We start from the raw sequence: 22,208 nt of genomic DNA, 5'->3' as shown, positions 1-22,208 counted from the left end.
TTAAGTATATAGTGAGGTAAATGTATATAATAAATTTTGATGTGCGTAAAATTGAATTTCTCTAATTTGGTTGACCCATCATTTCGATAAGAATAAAATAAAATTTATAGTCAATGTTTGCACTTTGAAGTAACACGTAATGAACACGCTCAACAATGAGTCGGTAACACTAATTATTGGAAGGATTCAATTTTATAAAGGATAGACTCAAATTTACGAGCTAAATTACCAATCAAGAACACTAAACCTTAATCAGTGTCGGTAAGGAGCTAAGGACGGTAACTAATTGTTGTTGTTAGGAATGAAACATTGATCATATTGTTGTGTTTGTAGAGTGTAGACCATACAATAAAACTTCTCCTAATGGTAGGTCTCGTGCTTGTCTACAACCCCAAAACGCTGTCGTAATAAGCGAAGAAGCCAAAAACCTCTCTTTCTGCAAAGTCTCAGCTTTAACGTTCAACAAGCAAGCTAGAAGAGTGAATGCGCCGGTGAATTCCTGAAGAGAGAGAAAATTAGATGGCGATTTCAGGGGATCTGAGAGTTTTCGCAACACTAGCACCTCATCGAACTCATCATCTTCCTTTTCGTTCCTCCTCGCATTCTTCTTCTAAGGTCATTTCCCCCTTTTCCCTCCAATTTTACGCACTTTTTGTTATGTTTCTTGGCAATTTTCTTCGTTATTTATCATTTTTTGCATGGGTTTGTTTTCATCTGTTACTGTAATTTGCGAATTTTGATGGGTTTTTGGAATTTTCATGGTTTATTGATCTTATGAGTTTTGCTTGTTATTTGGAAATTGATTAGGGTTTGTATTAGCTTTTGATTTGCATTCTGTATTGAGGTTGTGTTTGTGATTTAGGTATAATTTTGGGTTTTTGAGAATGTTTTGGTTGAAGGTTGAGCTTTTGGTATTAAGTAAAGGGAGTTTGATTTGAGGGTTTTGTGGCAAAGGAGGATGGAGAGAGGGAATCATGCTGATTCATCAACATCTTTACTACGATTCACTATGATATATTTTGGGTTTTTGTTGGTTTCAGTTCATTCGATTGCCTTTGTAGAAGGTGGTGTTGGGGGATGAAGCATTTAATTTTTGGATAAGTAGCTATTGATGGAGTGATAAGCTGCCTAATATGAATGTTACGCAATGATTGCGGTGGTAGATGATTATGGGATTTTGGGAATAAAGAACAAGAACAGAAGTTATCATGAAAGTATTATACTTGTAGTAAGTTTCATCTCAGATAGGGTTTGTTAGCGAAGGTAAAGAGTACAATGTCGGGAAATATTTAAGTAAGTGTTGATAAGTTCAATCCGGAATGGACTAATATTAGAGGTTAGTGGACTTGGATAATTATTCTGGGAGATCTTGATTCCAGGGTAAGAAAACTCAACAAAGGGGTGTTATATGTTTTTTTCTTAGCTGGGCAATGTGGTCAACAGTCTATTGATGAATTTGAGACAGTGTATCATTAATCTTAGAATGTACTCAGAAAGATGCTGTAGGTATATGACTTTCAGCTTCTCTTTGTTGTAAGCCAAACATCTGCCGTTTTGCCTTGATTTTTCTAAGCGTTTTGCTGACTGGTACTTCTCTTGCGTTTTGTTCCTTAAAGAGTTTGCTGATCTATCCTAAATTTTGCCCACTTTTATAGAAAAGTGGGTGTGTGAATGAGTGACTAGTCCTCTCTTTCTGCTCTTTTCTTTTTCTTTCTTTTCATGCCTAAAATTTAGCTTGTTCCAAATTGAATCAGCCCAATTAGGAAGCGGGCAAGTTTCCAATAAGTCTGTAACTTCTCAATGTAAGTGTAGATGATCTGTGTTTACTAGGAGAAAATTGCGTAATTATAAGTTTCATTACTTGTTGCTCTAGGTACTGATTGCAGTGTGAGCTGGATAGTAGTGATGTATGTCATATCATGTAATGGTAAAATGCTACTATTAAATTAAATCTGTGATGTTTCTCAGGACTGATAATGAATATTGATACTGTCTAATAAATTGTGAAACCTGGCTTTTGTTGGAGTACTTGAAAAAGAACAAGCCATTTAAAACTACCAGTCTCAGCAGCTTAATTCATAATTCTATTCTCTTCAATGCAGGTAGACATTTCTAGCTTCCCAAGTGGTGGGCTTAGTATTTTTGACTATGCACCGAAAAAGTTGAGCAGTGTGTCTAATGACTTCAATTTTCGCTGCCAGTCCAATCTGACTTTTGGGGTCACTGGAGATGATAAATCATCTGTAAACTCCTTCAGTGAAGATGCCGAGACTTTTTTACTAAATGCTATTAATATGAGCTTCTTCGATCGTTTAAACTTAGCTTGGAAGATTATTTTCCCCCCACCAAAAACTAGGAGAAGCTCCAATGCAATGATTGCTAAGCAGAGGTTAAAGATGATCTTGTTTGCTGATCGATGTGCTGTTAGTGATGAGGCTAAACGGAAGATAGTGAAGAGCATTGTCAGTGCATTGTCAGATTATGTGGAGATTGATTCTCAGGAGAAGGTGCAGCTCGATGTTTCAACTGATTCTGATCTTGGGACTGTGTGTTCTGTGACTGTGCCTGTGAGGCGAGTGAAGCCTGAGTATCAGGAGGACGATGAGTCTGGATCAATAATGAATATTGATTACAAAGATAACGGTGACACGTCAGGTTCTGTTGATGTCAGATTTGATTTCTACCTCCCAAATGAAAACCCAATGACATGAGCTCACAGAAGTTAGCTCTGTAACTAGTTGCTTCATGTATCAGGGATGGCAACTTTTGACCCCAACTTAGATCTCCAGAATTCGTGGCTTCTGCATTAGGGGTCCTTACAGATGGTTTGTCATTTTGATAACTTGCTTTTCTGTAAATATAAGATGTATTCTCCGAATTGGTTGAAAGATATCTTTTTTCTCTTTACTTCTATTAACCTTTTTGGGCTATCATTTTGGAATGACTGTTTTTAGTGGATACTGAGTTTTGTAATTTGTATTGCCCTCTTGATAAGCTGGTAATTGCTTACTTGGTTTAGCAATGTTGTTGATGGCGTGCATAAATGGTTCCACACTGTTACACTGAACTTAATTGAGAGCAGATCACAGGCTAGCTGTTGGTTGATGTCATTCCTCAATCGATACATAACAACACCTTCTACAAGGCAGAAGGTTCCCTTTCCTTTGTAATTGGTCGTCTTTTGAAAGTTTTGTTAGAATTAAGTGATTTTGTAGTGTTACCTTTGATAATTCAACTGAATTTTTTCTAACACAAAATGAAGATGATGTTATTATGGACATACATAGACTACTACAAAGAAAATTAAAACACAATAGAACATGAAAAGACATTGTACAACTAGACATCGCATACCAATTGGCTGTTGGTGCAGTGGTGATTGGGACTGCACTCGGTAGGGAGAATTGCGTGTTCGATCCCCCGCAACAACAATTAGGAGGGGACTGGAATCTAACCACCCAGAACTGATCTCCGAACCCGTAATAGCCAAAAGGATGAACTGGGTGAAAAAAAAAAAAAATAGACATCGCATCATAATACAAAGTTTAAGATAAACACTAAGTTACACCAAAATATCCCAACACATAAAAGAAACATTGAACTAACTACTAGTATGCACAACGAGGAATAACAAAATGAGTTATATGATCAATTGTCATCTTTTATTTTTCATTGCATATGTAGGTTATGTCATAATTTACAAAGCGTAAGAACTATTGGATTTGTTGATGATAGCTCGTGTGCTTTGTCATGGATGAGCACGCGAGCGGACACCTGACATCCCACAAGGCCCATGGGCTCATGCCGTGCTTGGGCCATAGTCTTACAATTTTAGGCTCGGCCAGAGCCACCTTTAATGTAATGTAGCAAACTGTCTACGGAGTACTGCACAACTTTCTTTCAATTTACTGTACTAATGTTCACACAACTTTCTTTCAATTTACTGCACAACTTTCGATGAATAACTTTAATCAAACTCTATTCATTTTTAGTTTTAGTTCATTTGTGAAAGGTCAATCAAACACACGTATATCATATTCAAACATATTATCCAAAATCAAAATAAACCTTTCTCATTCACATGAAATAGTGGGAATATCAACTTGTAATCAAATTCTTTTTGCATCTTTGACCTACTTTGTTATATTTTTCAACTCAAAAAAAGAATAATCAAATTCCAAATTTTCCTTAAGAGGAAAAAGGGGTTTACAAAAGTTAAATGCCAAATTCAATTCGTTCTTATCGAATAAAATAGATGAGCGTAGTACTCCAAGTAGCGTACTACATCGCCACTTCGCCAGAATCACCGCACACTGACGCGAATCCCTATTTAAACACACTCTCTCTCTTTCTCTCTCTCTCAGCTTTCATTTCACGCACACCTCTTTCTTCCTTTGCTAGGTTTTCTCCATTTTCTCTCTCCTCCATTTTTGTTTCTTCGAAGAACAAGGAGAAGAACTAGCTATGTCTGACGAAGAACACCAGTTCGAATCCAAGGCTGATTCCGGTGCCTCCAAAACTTTCCCTCAGCAAGCTGGTACTATTCGCAAGGGTGGCTACATCAACATCAAGAATCGCCCTTGCAAGGTAATCCAATAACCCCCTTTTTTGTTTTTTTGAATCGGATTTTTTAGGGGTTTCGATTGATTCAACAGTAGCATCACCATGACAGATTGAATGATTTGGGTGCGTTTTTTAGGTCGGATTTTAGGGTTTTTAGTGAAGTTGTTTTGCATTAATGATAATGACGATTGTTTTCAATACTTTGTTGTTATTGATGTTGTTTTGTTGACTTTTAATATATAATGGTATTAACATGAAATTGAATCATTTGACTGCGTTTTTAGCTTACATTCTAGGGTTTAGTCAGATAACTTTGCATTGATTTTTTTTATTGATTAATTTTGATATTATATGAGTTCGTAATGTTGCCGTTTACATGAAGTTGCATAAATTAATAGCTAGTAAGATATCCTTTGTTGTTGGATGCATTCTGATGAATGTGATGTATAGTCATTTGAACGATTATGTTGGGATATGTTGAATTTTTGGAGATGTAGTAGTACTAAAGTGTGCTATATTAGTTTCTTATTTAGTGACTCGTGGTAAAATATTACACCAGTGAGGTGAAATGAAGAGTCGGAGTAACATATTCATTGCTGATTGAACTAATTGCTAATGAAGTGCATGTAATCTGTCTTAGTTATCAAGAGTTTCATTTGTAACGTCATCTGACTATGTCCGTTACTGTAATTTACTTGGCCTATCATATGTAGATCTGAATTGGGTATTTTCTGATGTTCTTGTAGCTGAACTATTTTGTTTGTGTATTGAAATAGCTAATAGCTAGAAAGTGGATTTTATTTCTGTGCAATTTATGATATTGATACTTTAGTTTTTGATTGAAAAGTTTACTAATGTACTGTTGATTGTGTACATAAGTTTGCTGTCTTGAGATGGTTCAATTATGCTTGAATCAATTTGTCTTACTTTTTCTCTATAAGTTTACTATGTCACGCTGTAGTAAATTTTTAATAAATTGTTAGGAAAAGTTGTTTTCAGACTGTTTAATGGGACTTGTCATGCTGTAGTAAATTTGTTGATGGTTGCTAGCAAAGATATTCAGATTCTTGTGTTCGAGTGTGTCTTTAGCTGTCTTGTTGGCAAGTGCAGTTTTTGAATCATTGACAGTGACTTCAATGTAAAAGTTTTTACTGTAAATAGCACTTGAAGAAGTCGGGATGCTTACGGACATCAATTTTCTCACCACAATTATTGTTTGGATATGGCAGGTTGTTGAAGTTTCCACTTCTAAGACTGGCAAGCATGGGCATGCTAAATGTAACTTTGTTGGTATCGACATCTTCACTGGAAAGAAGCTTGAGGATATTGTTCCTTCCTCCCACAATTGTGATGTACAGTTCTATTTTACTTTTTTTTTTTCATCCCCTGTATCTCCTTCATTTTGCTCTTTCTTTAAACTTAATGGGTCTTATCATTGGTTTGCAGGTTCCCCATGTCTCTCGTACCGATTACCAGCTCCTTGACATAACTGAGGATGGTTTTGTAAGTATAATAGATTTGAATGTACTCCGTAGTTTCGTTTGGCTTGAGCCTTCATTTTTTGGTTGTCTATTGTCTGATGCAAAAGCATTTCAGGTTAGCCTGCTGACTGATAATGGAGACACTAAGGATGACTTGAAGCTTCCAACTGATGAGGCTCTGCATAAACAGGTATGCATACAGTACTTTGTATGCTACTGCTTGTTTAAATTTGAGTTGTCCCTGCTTTTTGTTTCTCAAAAATCAAAATAAGCCAATGATTATATTTTTGTTATAAGCTTTAGTCCTTCATTTTTCAAAAGGTCTGGAGCTTGTGCTCTACATTCATGAGTGAATGTCAGTAATGATTCCAATCCTTCTCATTACTGTGTTCATTGTTTGCTGAAACCACAACATCTAGTTGTCACATAAATTTTTAGTACTCTCATTTTGGTGATTGTTTATGCTCATTGGTATCTACTCTGCACAATGAGCTGAAAAGTTATGTTGAAGTGCCGTGTCTTGTGAATTGATTTGTAGAATGATTGTGTTTATGTGCATCATATAATGCACAATCATATATTTTCCAACTCCTATGACAAGCAAATCATCCAATTTTATGGCATAAGAATTTTTTTTTTTTTTTTTTTGATGCAGCTGTAATCCTTACGGACTACTTTCATAATTTTTAGCGTATTACTCTCTTTATTTTATCTAAAAGATCCTTGGAATGGTTAATTATTAATATTGCAATGCTTTTGTAGATCACCGAAGGATTTGCCGAGGGTAAAGATATGATTGTGAGTGTGATGAGTGCCATGGGAGAAGAGCAGATTTGTGGCCTCAAGGACATCGGACCCAAGTAACTGACTTCTGATCGATTCAAGTTGCCTGAGGCATTAGAGCATGAAATATGTGTGGTGTTAGCTTTTCTGAGATATCATGTATTTTGAGTTTATGCTGAAAATGATTTATGTCATGGGGCCTCATATTAGCTCCTCTCTCTTAAGGTTTGACTCTTTATGTTGACCATTGTTATCAAATTAAGCAAGCTGTTTCAACTTTAAAAATGTATTGATATTTTTGATGCCCTGATATGAAACTTGTGCTTTCTATCAATCAATGATTCTCTGTTGGCTAGAAGCCTTGATTAAGCTCTAGGCCTATAAGATGGATGGGCTTCTACGCTTTGGATTTTATGATAAATCTGTGATCGGAGCACTTTTAGTCCAGTCGATGTTCAAGGTAAATGCCTTAGTGGTTGGCTGGTTGCTAGCTAATCTTTACCTGTGATTGAAAAATGAAGGAAGGAGAAAACTTAATTACATCGAGTTTTTGTCTCAAATTATGGACATGAACTTTTGTAAAAGAACAAGGCTAAATTGCATTCAATGGCACAAATTTTTGCCTAGATAAAATTATTGACATGAACTTTTCAAACTAAATAAACTATCACTAAAGAAATAACTAGTCACCCTTTTAGTAAGTAATGAAGTAAATGGATTGTTTAACTAAGTTTCATTAGTGTCTTCTTACCAAAAAAAATAAAAAAAAAATAAAAATTAGTTTTCAACATAAGTGTAACCCTAAACTACAGTACTACACCAAATCAATCTTGGCTTTAATGCCTGTCATTAAAATTTAGAGAGCGATTATATTTTTGTATTTACTAAAAATTAATGAGAACTTAGCAAGTAACCCAAGTCTGATAAAAGAAAGGCAAACAAGAAAATTATCTTGAGAAGACTGAGAATCATTATTAGAAGAAAACCCACAAACTATAGATATATTATGGAGGGTGAATGATGTATTCCATTACAAGCATTCAATTTGAAGGAATGCTCCCTTAAACCCTCTTTCTCAAAAAACCATACAATCTTTCTAAATTTACAGTTTTGAAAGAAGACTTTTCTTTTCTAACTTTCGTGTATTTTTCTTTAAAAAAATAAATAAATACGAAGTACTATCTATCCAAATAAATAAGAAAAAAGAATTGTAAGATATCAATATATTCCTTAATTGTACCCCTTTTAACTTATTTTCCAATTTATCATTTACATCAACAGATTGAATCTAGATTTTTTTTTTTAATCAACATAAAATTACTAGTTCACATGTTCAATAAGTGGTTAAAAAAAAAAGAAAGTATATTGTCATTTAAAAATTGTTATTTGAATAGGCATTTAATTTATGAAATTATTGAATTTGATACAGTCATACAAATCAGTATATATGTATCAAACTGACTCGACCCATCTATATCCAATCTAATCCAATTCATAGTTTAACTTGAATAGGAAAAATATTTTAGCATAACTTAAATCCGAACAAGAGCGAATTCGGCTAGTCTCAATTGAGCTTGAAAAATTGAACCCAGTGACCCAAATTAAAAACACTCGTGATATTTGTAATATTAATGCGGCGGAAGTTGGGATGGGTGAAGAGTGGCCTAGGGTGCTCTCAATGGTGTGTTGGTGGCTTTGGAAGTGGAGAAACACAAGAATTTTTAAGAGTTTGCCTAATATTCCCATTGATCAGGTTAGTATCATATTTGCAAGGATTGGTGTCTTGGTGAGATTAAAAGGACTCTGGAACGTGATCTACAGCAAGGGCAAGCTGGAAGAAGACCTCACAAGGAAGTGTATGTGAAGTAAATTTTTCCAAGAGAGGGTTGGGTAAAGTTAAACACTGACGGTGTGACTAAAGGTAATCTTGGAGATGGTGGTGGAGGAGGGCTTATAAGAGGGCATAGAGGTGAATTATACTAAGAATTTGCATTGAAGCGTGGCAAGTGTTCGTGTACTAAGGTTGAATTACGTGCTGTTTAGCGTGGCCTTCAAGTAGCATGGGAGGGAGGTCACAGGAGAGTACAACTCTGTGTTGACTCTAAGGTGGTTGTTAAAATGTTGGTAGAAGAAATTCCCGCCAACTCTTCGTATGTGCATTTATCCAACATTGTAAAGCTCTTATAACTCAAGGGGAATGGGAGGTTACAATTAGTCATTGCTACGAACAAGCTAACCGCGCGAGCGATTGATTAGCCAACTATGGGGTGTGTTTGGATCGAGACTTTGAATTACTAGAGGCGATCCCGAAAGATTTTCTTGCTGTTTTATTGGAGGACCTTAGTGGATTGACTTGGAGAGTTGTCTCGGCTGCTTTGGTGTTTTTGTTTTTGTTTTTCGTTTCCTGTTTTTGCTTGTTTTCTTTGGGGCTTGCCCCTCACCTTCACCAAAAAAAAAAAAAAAAAAAAAAAAAAAAAAAAAAAAAATCTAAAGTTGATACGAATAGTAGTTTTGCTCGGCTCTATTTGCCATCCTTTTACTCCCTTTGGGCGCTCCCACTTCGTCACTTCTCAGTTCTCACTCGATCTTTTGAGCGGGAATTCAAAAATATAAACCAGGAGTTCGTCTCTTCATAATCAACAGTAAAAAAAATTTCTAGGGCAAACAAATCCTTCTATCCTTGATTCCACATTCCCCTAAATTTTACTCAAATTTTTAGAAACCAAAAATCCCAATTTTGGGAATTTTATTTTGGGGGAAATGAGTGGAAATTGTTTGAATTTCGAGGAACCCATTAAAGATGCAATCACTCGTGTACGATTTGCTCCAGAATCCAACAATCTTCTCATTTCTTCTTGGGATTCTGTAAGTTACTATTATTTGCTTCTTCATAAATTTTTTATTCACAATTTTCTTTTGAATTTAACTCAATTTAATTAATTTTTTCTTCAATTTTTTTAGAGTATTAGGTTGGTGGATGTGGAAAGCAGTAAGCTTAGATTAGAAGTTCAAACAGAAGCTGCAGTTCTTGATTGCTGTTTTCAGAATGAGTTTGTTGCTTTCTCAGCTGCTTCTGATGGATCCATTTTCAGGTAGTTTTTTTCCCTGAAAATTTGGTTTTTTGTTGAAATTTGGGCATAAAATTATTCAAGGGTTGCTTAATGAAATTGTAATTATTATCCAATTTATTACCCACTTCATGGGAGCAGTCGAAATTTACCTAAAAAAGTAAGAAAGAATGATAATCGAAGGAAGACAATGAGAAAGGGAGAGAATGTAGGAGAGATAAGGAGGAACTTAAGGTGGAATTGTACTCTTAGTACCCCTGCTAATGATTTTTGATATGTGAGTTGTGATATTACACCCTAATAAGCGCAGGCGGTTCGTTTAGGTTGTTTGAAAATAATGTGAAGATAAAGTATGGATTTTGATCTAAAATAAGGCTAGTCATAATGGCCTACAGCATAATACAAGTATTAAAGCAAGACAGCAAGGGGTAGGAAGCTTTGATTCTCGCTCATTGATCATCACTCACTAAAGAGCTTTATTTTGGAATTATAACACTCTTCTAGCAAACACAAGCCTAGAAAATGCGTGAAAAGACTTAGAAAAGGGTTGAAATCTAACACTTGAAATGTAAGGAAGACTTTTGGTGTCTCTCCTTTAATGGGGTAGTATTGGCTTGCCTATGTTTTTGTTAAATATGGAGAATCTTAGAACACTATATATGTTAAGTACTAAATTACCTGAAATGTTAGATTGGAAATTGTATATTCACCCTTGTGTGTATTGATTTATTTTCGGTTGGCTACATAATTTTCACCCTTGTTTGTATTAATTTATTTAAGCCAACACCTCTTTTCATGCTATGTTTGAGAACAACATGGTTATTACTTTGCTGCGACTGGATTTTCTTAGGTATGACTTACAACACTCTGGAGTTTATGACATCATTGGAAAACATGAAGATTCAGCAACTTGCATTGAGTATTCTCCAGAAACAGGTGAGTAGTATTTGGTAGAGCACTTGATGTGATAAAAATTAGTTTAGGAGGCAAATGCTTTGTGGTATGGTTTTATGATAATTTAGGCGTTATGTGTTAAGTCAGTAGAACCAAAAAGTTTTCATAATTCCTTCTTAGTTTGTAATTGTTAAATTTTATACTTGTATGCTTTTATGTGGATTTAATGTTAAAATAGCTTAAATGAAAGGTTAGTTAATCAGAGTGTTATTTGCCCATTACTCTAGATAAAGGCTATCTTCTTTGTGTCATTGTAAAACGCGTGATAAAAAAGGTTATATACTTGGAGCATATACACTAGTAGAAAAAACTACATCTGATGCAGCTCTTAGACACCTCTTTGCTGTGGCTCTTGTACTGCAGCAAAAGGAACTCTATAAGTCACTCATACTAACATGTCATTATAATAGAATGTGGAAGAAACTCCAAAATAGGTCCATAAGGATCAGACACAGTAACAAGTGAAAATCATATTAATAAGCACATTAAACCAGTGATAATATCATAATCCACATTAAACCAGTGATACTAGAATTTAGTAATCTGAAGTCCCAAAACCAATTCGAAATGACAGTGGTTTGACATAGCTAGATAAAACAACGGAAATTAAACAACAATGAGTAGTGATGGTCACTAATTTATAAATTGAGGGCAGTTTTAACATTCTTCTATCCTGGAAACGTAGGATAGTCCTTTTTCTTGCATTAATCAGAGGATAAAGTTATCAGATTATGTATAATTTTATAATAACCACATTAAAGTGAGCAGCTTAGTAAATAGAAAACTCCCTGTAAATCTAAAATCATGCTCTTTACAACATCTTTGCTTCTCTTAAATGGTATGTATATTGGATCACTTAGGTCTGTAGTGCCAATTGATTTATGAATGACACCTCATTCTAGCTTATTACATACTCTTTCCCTTGTCAAATTATTGCCTATAAGCTCGTAAACAACTCTCTTCCCTACCCTAACCCTTTCCTTCTCCAGCTCGGCAGTTCTCCCCCTTTCCTTTGCTAAACAGTTTGATAGGAAAACTATGGTAAGCAGTTTCACTAGAGTCGGTCAAGTTGATGCAATGTTGATATTAAGCAGTAAATTCCAAAATCAAATAAGATTAGAAGGCAATTTCCTCTTATTCTGTATCAAGCCCACTTGCTGGCTTGCCGCTCATAATGGGATGATGATAGACACCGAACTGTACTATTCAAGGATCAATAATTTTTTTTATAATTATAAATAAATTATATGATCTTGATGCCCTAGACCCCTTAAGAGTTTGTTGCCTTATCTCAACCTCCCCACAACACACATCTCTTAAGTCTTATCTAGTATAGCTAGTATAGCACATTAATGCCTTAGCCCTATTGCATACAGTTAATAGTACTTAAAACTTCTGATATGTGATAGTAAGAAGGGTATTGAGAAGGATTGTAATCCACATCAGAAAGCAGCTATTTCAACTCCAGCTAATAAAGTATGAAATTGGCACAACTGAAGTAACAATTTGCACCAAGTCAACATCTTATCTGATTTATCAATGTCACAAATACTTCAACATAAGTAGGAAAAAAGGAGCCATTATTTGGACTGTGAATGTACCAGAATCAGATTATGATAGCAAAGAAAATGACTCTGCTCCTAGTATCAGATATGGATTAGTCTTCCTGCAATTCATTTCAAGAACCTAGAGAACAGCACAGCCTTAAAATTATGGCACTAGACAAAAAAGAATAGTTTGCACCCCATATTTACAGGTCTGTCCAGTTATCAAAAGCAATGTGGTACCAAAAGATCTCGTTAACACATGTGCTATCTCTCCCCTTTCTTTTACTTTTGTATAAGCAGAAGACCACTCCAGAAAGTGAGGTATTGAGATAATACTATTAATGGCCAATCGATTTGTAACTCAAATAACAATATTTTACTCATCTAAGAGCTCAGTATGAAAATTAATTAAGCATAAAGGCCAGATGAATAGGCAATGGTCCCAACAAAGAGTTAAATCATCATAACTAATGGGAAACCAAGCATCAAAGGACAAAAGCATAATAAATAGATACTCCCTCCGTATTTTATTACTTGCTCTATTTCTTCATGCGCGGAGTTTTGGGAGAAATAGTAGAAAGTAATAGAAAATAATAAAATGTGATGGAAGTGGGGTTTGTTGAAGAATAAAAAAAATCTAAAAAAGCAAAAGTGAGCATAAGTAGGGAGGAGACAGAATAAGTAAAATATTAAAATATGGTATGAGGGGACCACTAGTGAGGAGGAAAATAGTAAATATTGTTAAGTTTCCAAAAAGGGAAATGGAGCAAGTAATTAAATACGACTACGAAAGGAAAGTAGAGCAAGTAATAAAATACGGAGGGAGTACTACAGAAGAGGGTCAAGAGGCATATAGCTAGGAGTGGAATAGTAGCAGGACTTTTAATGTGCTCAATCAGCTAACTCAGAACCATAATACATGTTTTCATGAGATTTAAATGAAACAATAAATCATTATGACGTTCTTTGGAAAATGGAATTGCGTACAACCTATCCCAGAATACTTACCCAATAAGTTCACACGAAACCCATGTCATTGACCTTGGCTTGTCCATCTCTCTTTTGCCTTATCACAACTGGGAGGTTCCAAAGTATTGTTATCTGATACTCGTCATCAATCATCTCCATGAACTTTATTGCTGCTTCACCATCAAGTTTTACATGGCAGCTCACCTAACATGTTCGTCCCTCTATGATCTTAAAACTTTTATATAGAAATGCCAGACTTGTGATAACACTAATAGAGTTTTAGTATCATAAGAAATTGTAGTGAATTGCACATGTGTGTAATGCTAGATGATTGTAAGAACTTGGTGGCATCTTTGTGGCATTATTATTTAATACTTCAACTGAGGGCTGGCCCATATACACAGTATGAGCCTGATACAATTTGTGGACCATCTTTAAAGCTTTAAGTTCTTGTTGTAGGCAGGCTGTGAAATGTGTTTTGTATTACGAAGTATGTAGTCTGTGTTCTTCATTGAAAAGTTTTAGAGGAACGAAATTATTGGACATGATACTAAATCAAACAATCTTACAGTCTATAGGTATGAGCATGCTTGAGAATTTTGGCGGCTTTGTTGAAGCAATAGCACTATCATTACTAAATTAATTCCTTCATTTAAGTTCTAACGAGCTCTTAAATATTAGTTGCTTATATCTCTAGGGAAAGTGATAACAGCTGGTTGGGATGGAAATGTTGTATCATGGGACTCACGCTTAGCAAAGGCTTCACATGCTTTGGTTGGCTCCAATTCACATGTGGAGTCTATTTCACTATGCGGAGTTGAATTGTTAGCAGCCATTGGTTCTTCGGTGCGTAAATATGACTTGCGGAAACTGAATGAAGCAATCCAAGCAGAGGATTTATCAATGAATAAAAGGATAAGATGTCTACGCTCCATGGCATTCCAGAAAGGTATCTTTTGTTTGCTGTTCTAGAGTCATTTAGTTTTGGCAAAAAAAAATTCATGCATCTTTAATATATTTTTTTTTCTTTTTCAAATTAATCTTTGGTTTGAATGAAGGATAATAGTCACCTTGTCGGAATACTATCAAATTGCTTTCTGCCATTCTATCTCTATCTTATCATGAAATCACATATTTACTCTAAACTGAACCCTTGGTTTGCATTTAGGCTTTGCGGTTGGGTCGCTTGATGGTCATGTGACACTACAATCACATTCAGAAGAGAAGGGGTAATCTACTCGTGTATAAAGCTGGAATTTTTTGCATGAATGTTTGTTACAATATGCAATATAGGGAGCCATTCTCCTTGTTTTTCTCTATGATCTCTACTTTGATGATGACTGGCCATTTGAAGATTGGTCAGCATCTAGAGCATTTGCAGCTCTGTCTTGATGTTAGAAACAATATGTTAAAAGCTAATGTACCACAAATTGATGTAAGATCATATCTGTGGTAGTCGGTAGATAAATATGCTCAATCTGTTTTCAAGTCTCTAACCACCTGATTAAACATAGATGCTATAATCAGTAAAGTTTGATCTCATTGTTCAGTTCATTGGAATACAGTTAAGAGTAGCTATTGGAAACCTGTTTTCAAATAATGCCATTATATTTATTCTTATACAGTAGATTTCATTGTCAATTTTTCTTTTTAGAAACATTTTTTGAGAAAATGATTTTTCATGGAAAACAATTTTCAATAGAAAACACAATTGTAAAATTAGTTTCCTTACAAAAAAATTTATAAATACAGAAGAATGTAAGAATAGAAGGTAGAAGATGGATGGAAGGGGAAAAAATAGCTATTGGTAGGGAGAAAAAGTTGGCATTACTTCATTTAAAAAGAAAAATGTTTTCCTCTACTGGGAAAATTATTTTCCACATTCGGGAATGTTTTCCTTTCTTTACAAACCAAATGATAGAAAACGGGAAATTCCTTTTCCTAAGAAAATTTTCTGTCAAAACAAATGGAGCCTAAATATAGCAGAACCCTGGAAACTTAGCCATTGATGCTTACATGTTACTACTGGATGTCATTTGGAAATATAGAATGTTTTTGTCTTTTTGCTTTTGAACATAAGGCTTATATCATGGGTTATATGTCTGTATTTAACATATTCCCATGATAATTATTTTAAGTGATTTTTTTTGTGTATAATAGATTGCATATATGGAGTATTATAAAACAATTAACATTTAATTGCCGGTTGATGTGGTTCTAGTCTGCTCTTATAATCCTTATTTGATCTCTCATTTCATACAGTTGCCGGGCAGTCCAGTCTTTGCTGCCTTTTGCCTGTAGCCTTTTCAAGTTGCTGAATATTTTTGGTCTCATGATTCTTATTGTACTGTGAAATCTTCACAGGTATACGTTTCGATGTATTCCCAAATCAACAAAAGGAAAGTATCATCTTGTAACAGTGAATGATATTGCCTTCAGTCAATCGTATGTATTCTTCCATTGTTGCTTATGTTTTTCTGTTGTTGAAGCTTCTATAAATAATTAGGTGATTTAACAGTCTTCCAGGTGTTTTTGTCACTGGTGATAATGAGGGTCATGTCATTGCATGGGATGGTTCAAACAGAAAGAGATTGTTAGAGGTATATTCTTCTGCTCTTGAAGCTTATAAGTTGACTCCCTCTCTTTCTCACGTCCCCCCCCCCCCCCCCTTTGAGACATATGGATTATGTGCTTTTTTCCAGATAAACCAGTCAAATGATACTCATAATCTAAGCAATTCATATGAATTGTGTTTGCAGCTTACAAGATATCCAAATAGTGTGGCTTCGTTATCATATAACCATACAGGGGAGCTTTTGGCAGTTGCTTCATGTTATACATACCAAGAAGCTAATGAAATGTAAGATCTCTGCCCTCCCTCCTTACATGTCTTTCCTTGAGTATGTTGTCAACTTATCATCTCTTTAAGATTCCAATAACAGTTGCAATGTCGCAAGGAATGGTATAAATGAAATGATGGTAAAAATTTAAATGGTGCTAATGGCTGATATATGTGTGGGCTGCTGTAAGTATTGGTTATGTATAATATGTGTTGCTTAAAAAATATTCCCACTGTCCTAAATTTATCTTCACTCGAAATTGTCTCGGAGGTTAAGAATAGTAGTTATATATAGAATTAATAATTGAAAGTGGGTAGAGTGAGAAAAGGTAAGAGAAAGTATTGGGAAATTTTGAAAACAATTGATGTGCTGGAGAAATAAATGGGGAAAAAGAGTGGTGAAGATTTTTAGGACACTCCAAAATGAAAAGCCTGAAGATGAATTTGGGATGGAGGGACTGAGGAACTAAGGAGTAGTGCACTAGTGCCAATGATATTCCTAAGAAAGTAAGAGGTGGTAATATTACTGGCCCTTTGCTAATCATCATATGTTGGGTAAGGTTTTATTTGGCAAGTTTAGCTTCTCTTAAAAAAACATTTTCTTTTTTGTGGGGTTTTACTTGCATTCTGAGCCATAAACAATACTAACGAATGCCAGATTCTGCATTTGTTCAGCTTCTGAACTTCAACTTTTGAATTCTAGGAAAATGTAAATCTTGTTCTGCTTGCATTTAATTTTCATCATTTTTGGTTTTGTTTGCTTAATGTAGCAAGTTATTTGGTTGTGGAGACTTACTAAATTGAAATGCTTTTACTTTTACCAGAGAAAACCAACCTCAAATATTCATTCAAGAATTGGGTGAAAGTAATCTGAAATCTGCAGCAGTTGGGAGCTCTGTTCGGAGATAGTGGTGGATTCCAAATGACAATGTAGATTCTTTCTTTATTTAACTAGGCATTGTAATCAATACTAATATTTTGAATGCGACTCACTCTCTTTTCTGTACTACGATGTACTCAAAGTTGCTTATTACCTAGCTAATTATAATTTGTATGATTTGCAATTAGATTGAAGAATAACAGCTTTCTGTTTAAGAAACAGCTTTGTTCTTTGCTGGCTTTTTTCCATCTTATTCATTTTCTGCATCTACTAAGGTCTGAGGTTTTCTGACAAGGAAATGAGGCACATCTTAACAACTATAATCTGTCTGATATCATATGCTGCAAACATAACTTTCATGCGCTACTCGTTGACTGTGAACCTACACATCTTGCTGAATTTACTCCACAATCTTGCAAGTGGCCAGCTAAGGTCAATTGACTCATCTTGATTGCCATCCTTTTGTCTTATAACTGTTGACTGCATCTTTTATCTGATGTTAATGGTTAAGGATTTTCATCTTTTGAAGGGGTTTTGCTGTGAGGTTGTGCCAAGTTTCATTGTCCATTGAATATCAGTCGATTCCTGGAGTCTTGTTTCATATGTGAATTCCCATCTAAGCTACAATGATGATGGGATGAAGAATTGAAGATGCAGCAGAGTTAATTGGCCTTGTCAAAGCTTTTATTGTTTGACAAGCTGCAAATAAAAGAAATTCCCTCTAGACAAAGCTGCTATTCATTTTCGATAATCTTGTTTTTACAAAGATCATATTTTATAAACTCAAAAAACATTTTTAATCTATCTACAAAAGAATATATATTACTTTACACCTAAATACACATACAATTATACTCGGTAAGTGAAATTCAAAGAACGTGTTCAATTCCATTTAAATTAAAATTAAATAGATAAAAATAATTTTATTGAATTAGCAAGTGTTATAGAGTCATAAGTTAACTAGTCCCGCTATATAGATCTAACGCTTGAGAATGAAGAAAGAAAGAAAAGAAAATTCTCTTATTCTCGAGCAAATATACAACCTCAAAGTCATAATATTATCGTTGATTCTCTTATGAGTTATGACTCCGTAGTCTACAAAGGTTATAAATGAGAGATTAAATTTTGGTTTCAAAAATTTCAAAAGTATAAAAAGTCAATAATAAAAAAATTAAAAAAAAATCCCCTGAATAAAATGGCTCTATATCCAATATCAAATATCCAATATAAGGGCCACACTCCTTCCTCCTGCTTACAATAAACGCGGACGGCGCACCTCATCTCGTCCCTTGTTATTTATTTAAAAAAATAAAATTAGGTTTTCTGAAATTTTCTCTCTCCTCGGAAGACGCCATAACCATGTCTGACGAAGAGCACCAGTTCGAGTCCAAGGCCGATGCCGGTGCCTCCAAGACTTTCCCTCAGCAAGCTGGTACCATCCGTAAGAATGGTTACATCGTCATCAAGAATCGCCCTTGCAAGGTTTTTCTCCATTTTCATGCTTTTTTTTTTTTTTTAATTTTTGTTTTGAAAGAATGAAAATTTGTCATTTGACTTTGTTTCTAGCTCGGATTTTAGGGTTTTAGTGAGATTATTTAGCATTGATAACGATTGCTTTCAATTTCTGTTGCGATTCGCCTTTTTTTAGCGTTTTTAGTCAGATTTCTGTCTCGTGTTCCTGATAATATTTTTATGGATTCCTATTGAATATGATTATGACTGGATTTTTTTTCTTTTTCTTTAATGAGATGTTATTTTTCATAGAAATCGATTTCCCTTATATGTGTAAGTTTCGAAGATTATTGTTCAGCTGGATTTTCAATGTTTCTGGATGTAATTTGATTTGTTTGGAAAATACGATTAGATAGCTACATATTTTCATGCTGTTTTGGGAGAAACAAACATGACGTGAAAATGTTTGTTATTGTGTGAATTATTATGTTACTTTATATGATGTTGATTGAAGATAAATTAAACCTTCGTTTTCCTTGCAAAGTTTTCGATGTCTGGGTAGCTGTTGATAATTTGTTAGAGCTTTTTTTTATGTGCAGTCCTGAATAAATTATGTTTTGTTTTATTTCCCTAATCCTATCGAATAGGCATTGTTGGATTGTAGTTCATTATAATTTTTTTTTAGGAGGAGAAGGATTGTCATGATTTTGGTTGTTTCTGAGTGAGTTGAAAGAGTTTTTGATGACTTTGAGTTTCTTTTGTACCAGTGCCTCTTTTTATTAGCAAGAACCGTAATTATATAACATCAAGGTTAATACTTTTGCAATGAAAAAGTCAGAATGCTCACTGAAATCAAATTACTTACCACAATCTTGTTTTGATATTGCAGGTGGTTGAAGTATCCACCTCTAAGACCGGCAAGCACGGCCATGCCAAATGTAACTTTGTTGGTATTGATATTTTCAATGGGAAGAAGCTTGAGGATATTGTTCCATCTTCTCATAATTGTGATGTATGGTCCAATCCATGTCTTCTTCTTCGTCGTAATGTCCTTTCCTTGAACTAAATGGAATTTACCAATGGTTTGCAGGTTCCCCATGTCACTCGTACTGATTACCAGCTCCTTGACATAACCGAGGATGGTTTTGTGAGTATACTAGTATCTAATGTGATTTTGTTTGGCTTGATCCTTTAATATTTGGGTGCCTGTTGTCTAATACAAGTACTATTTCAGGTGAGCCTGCTGACTGATAGTGGAGACACTAAGGATGACTTGAAGCTGCCAACGGATGAAGCTCTGCTGAAGCAGGTCTGTGTATACTGTATACTGCTATTTGCCTTAGTCTGCATTGTCCTTGTTATTTGTTTATTAAGTGATGTTGTGATTGTTTTTTTCAAGGTATTATCATTTAATCTTTAAACTTTTCACAGTTTTGGGAACCTACTTTCATGAATGGCTATACTGATTCTGATTACAATTAAGCTTCTTTCAACATGTATAATACGTAGCTAGGCTTGTTAGGTTTATTTCTATAGACGAGCTGTCATGACAGAGGTTATCATTACAATTGTTCTTGCAATTTGCCTATTGGGTGTCAATATTTTTTTGAATGACCCGAGCTGCCTCTAGCTGCTATTGCAACTTTTTTTTTTTTTTTTTTTTGTTTGTTTGAAAGAAAGCTGCCATTGCAACTTAAGTAACTGGAGTCTTTTCTTTGCTTTTATTCTGAATTATTTGTAATTTACCTTTTCCCTTTGGGGCAAGGGGGTTCAGTGTTTTTGGGTGTGAACCAGTGAACGGTTTGTCGTGGAAATAAATGGATTGCTTTCATGTGAATTGAGATGTATAATCTTTGTGGCAATGTGCATCACATAACAATTTTTTATGCTTTAAAGTCTATGGTAAGCTCATCATCAGATTCAGCCTTTGCGGCTTTGGTTGTTAAATTTATGAGCAGTTTTGCTTGTATATATGATTTGATCTGTGTTTTTCCTTTTCCTCCAAAATCTTCATGGAATAGTCAATTGCTAATAACATGCATTGCTCTATGTTTTACAGATCAAGGATGGATTTTCCGAGGGAAAAGACCTGATTGTGAGTGTGCAGTGTGCCATGGGAGAAGAACAGATCTGTGGTCTCAAGGATATTGGACCCAAGTAAATTGACTTCTGATCGGTTCAAGTTACCTTAGGCATTAGAGTGTGGAATGAAATATATTAATACTGATATTGTTAGCTTTACTCAGATTTCATGTGTTTAAGAATATGCTGGTAAAGACTTCTGTCATGGAGCCTCATGTTAGCTCTTCTTTTTAACACTCTTTATGTCGACTTCTTATCATCATCAAACTGTTTCCTATTAGATGTATTGGTACTGCGGTATTGGGTTAATCTATATGAAATCTTATGAATTTGTGAATCAAGTTTCCTCTGACGAATGGGTCTGAGTGAAAGCACTATGTCCTTTGTCACGAACAGGATCGTTCTTGTTGGATTGAAGTGTCTGTTCTTATTGGCATAGATGTTAACGTCAGTAAAATCTCTGGTGGATGTTAGTAAACTTAGTTGGTAAATTCTTGTGTGGTAGGACACGTGCTTTGGATCTTGTATGTCAAATTGCTGATTAATTGTAGAGCAGGTGGGAGTGATAAATTGCAGTACTTGTTGGACCGCAAGTGCAGCTACTGTAATAATAGGAACATAGCGATGCAAATTGGTTCTTGGGGGAATGAAGGGAATTTGTTGATGAAAAAAGTGGGGGAGTGGAGAAAAACACGGGCTTTTTTATGCCATGTGAGGAAACTAAGGAATTTGTGGATTGTATAATGTCCCAAGTTGTGATGTTTGGGGCCATGCTATGAAATGGTAAGTCTTATACGAAGTACGGAGTATGTCATAATATTATACTACGTACATGTATATTAAATCATCCTAGTACTTCATTTTCTTTTACGGAATAATTGCAATATTTGAAAATTTACACTATTCACATTAATTTATTTGATCACTTTTGTTAATTTATGTGTTGAGCAAAATAGTCGTTTGAGATCTTGTTAAATTCGTTTTAATTTATATTTTTGCAATATAATCTACAGAGATTGTTTTTTTTTTTTTTTTTTTTTTACTTATGTATAATTAAAGACATAAATGATTAAAAGTTTAAAACTATGCATTAATAAGTATGAAAATCAAAATATTTCAACTAAAAGAAAACAGAGAAAATATATGCTTTTGGTGGAAATATTCTACGCAAATAAGGTTATTGGAACTCCCTTTGGATCTTTTACCGTTGTTAAAAGTTGGAATTTTTTTTTTCTTCTTTTTTTTTTTATAAGAAAAAAATAGCTCATAAAGGTGTGGCAGTTGACAAGTACAGCCAACTTAGCTATACGGGTAGTGCAAATTATTGATCGGTTCAACGTAAAGATCTTGAACTTTAAATTCATCTCCAATTGGAATCACTATATGGCTTGTTTGGGAATACAGATTTCATTTGGCCAAAATAACATGTCTGACAAACCTAAGATTTTTAATTCTAGATTTGGGCTAAATTTCAACCCATCTAAAAATAAGATCAAAATCAAAATTTTAAAATAACACCTCAAATCCTGTCATTTTAAATTTTAATCTAACCTTCTACACTTCTCTTTCTTCGACAACCTCTATACCCAT

The 22,208-nt window shown here is 34.6% G+C and overlaps 4 protein-coding genes across 5 annotated transcripts; all 4 read left to right on the top strand.

Annotated features, from left to right (window-relative positions):
• The first annotated feature begins 344 nt into the window (after positions 1-344).
• LOC110713295 (cell division topological specificity factor homolog, chloroplastic-like) lies at positions 345-3,044 on the top strand. The gene is made up of 2 exons (XM_021891757.1): positions 345-615; positions 2,103-3,044. Exons 1-2 carry the CDS (start codon positions 520-522, stop codon positions 2,709-2,711), a joined length of 705 nt encoding a protein of 234 aa, XP_021747449.1. The 5' UTR covers positions 345-519; the 3' UTR covers positions 2,712-3,044.
• A 1,218-nt stretch (positions 3,045-4,262) lies between these two features.
• On the top strand, positions 4,263-7,161 carry LOC110713289 (eukaryotic translation initiation factor 5A-4-like). The gene is made up of 5 exons (XM_021891749.1): positions 4,263-4,587; positions 5,793-5,915; positions 6,010-6,066; positions 6,160-6,234; positions 6,807-7,161. Exons 1-5 carry the CDS (start codon positions 4,465-4,467, stop codon positions 6,906-6,908), a joined length of 480 nt encoding a protein of 159 aa, XP_021747441.1. The 5' UTR covers positions 4,263-4,464; the 3' UTR covers positions 6,909-7,161.
• A 1,479-nt stretch (positions 7,162-8,640) lies between these two features.
• LOC110713270 (mitotic checkpoint protein BUB3.3-like) lies at positions 8,641-17,317 on the top strand. 2 transcript variants are annotated; one of them, XM_021891730.1, is made up of 9 exons: positions 8,641-9,692; positions 9,789-9,919; positions 10,746-10,831; positions 14,047-14,314; positions 14,534-14,594; positions 15,730-15,810; positions 15,884-15,965; positions 16,125-16,225; positions 17,029-17,317. In XM_021891730.1, the coding sequence occupies exons 2-9, from the start codon at positions 9,874-9,876 to the stop codon at positions 17,111-17,113; spliced, it is 810 nt and encodes a 269-aa protein (XP_021747422.1). In that variant the 5' UTR covers positions 8,641-9,692; positions 9,789-9,873; the 3' UTR covers positions 17,114-17,317. The 2 variants fall into 2 exon arrangements, with proteins under 2 accessions (XP_021747422.1, XP_021747420.1); XM_021891728.1 differs by having other exon boundaries at positions 8,644-9,692; positions 14,063-14,314.
• Positions 17,318-18,328: 1,011 nt separating this feature from the next.
• Positions 18,329-20,959, top strand: LOC110713283 (eukaryotic translation initiation factor 5A-like). Its single transcript, XM_021891743.1, has 5 exons — positions 18,329-18,566; positions 19,426-19,548; positions 19,627-19,683; positions 19,771-19,845; positions 20,596-20,959. The coding sequence occupies exons 1-5, from the start codon at positions 18,444-18,446 to the stop codon at positions 20,695-20,697; spliced, it is 480 nt and encodes a 159-aa protein (XP_021747435.1). The 5' UTR covers positions 18,329-18,443; the 3' UTR covers positions 20,698-20,959.
• Positions 20,960-22,208: the final 1,249 nt, after the last annotated feature.

The sequence above is a fragment of the Chenopodium quinoa genome, unplaced genomic scaffold (assembly GCF_001683475.1).
Source record: "Chenopodium quinoa cultivar QQ74 unplaced genomic scaffold, ASM168347v1, whole genome shotgun sequence".
NCBI classification, from domain to species: domain Eukaryota; kingdom Viridiplantae; phylum Streptophyta; class Magnoliopsida; order Caryophyllales; family Amaranthaceae; genus Chenopodium; species Chenopodium quinoa.
This window is presented reverse-complemented; position numbering and strand designations above follow the sequence as displayed.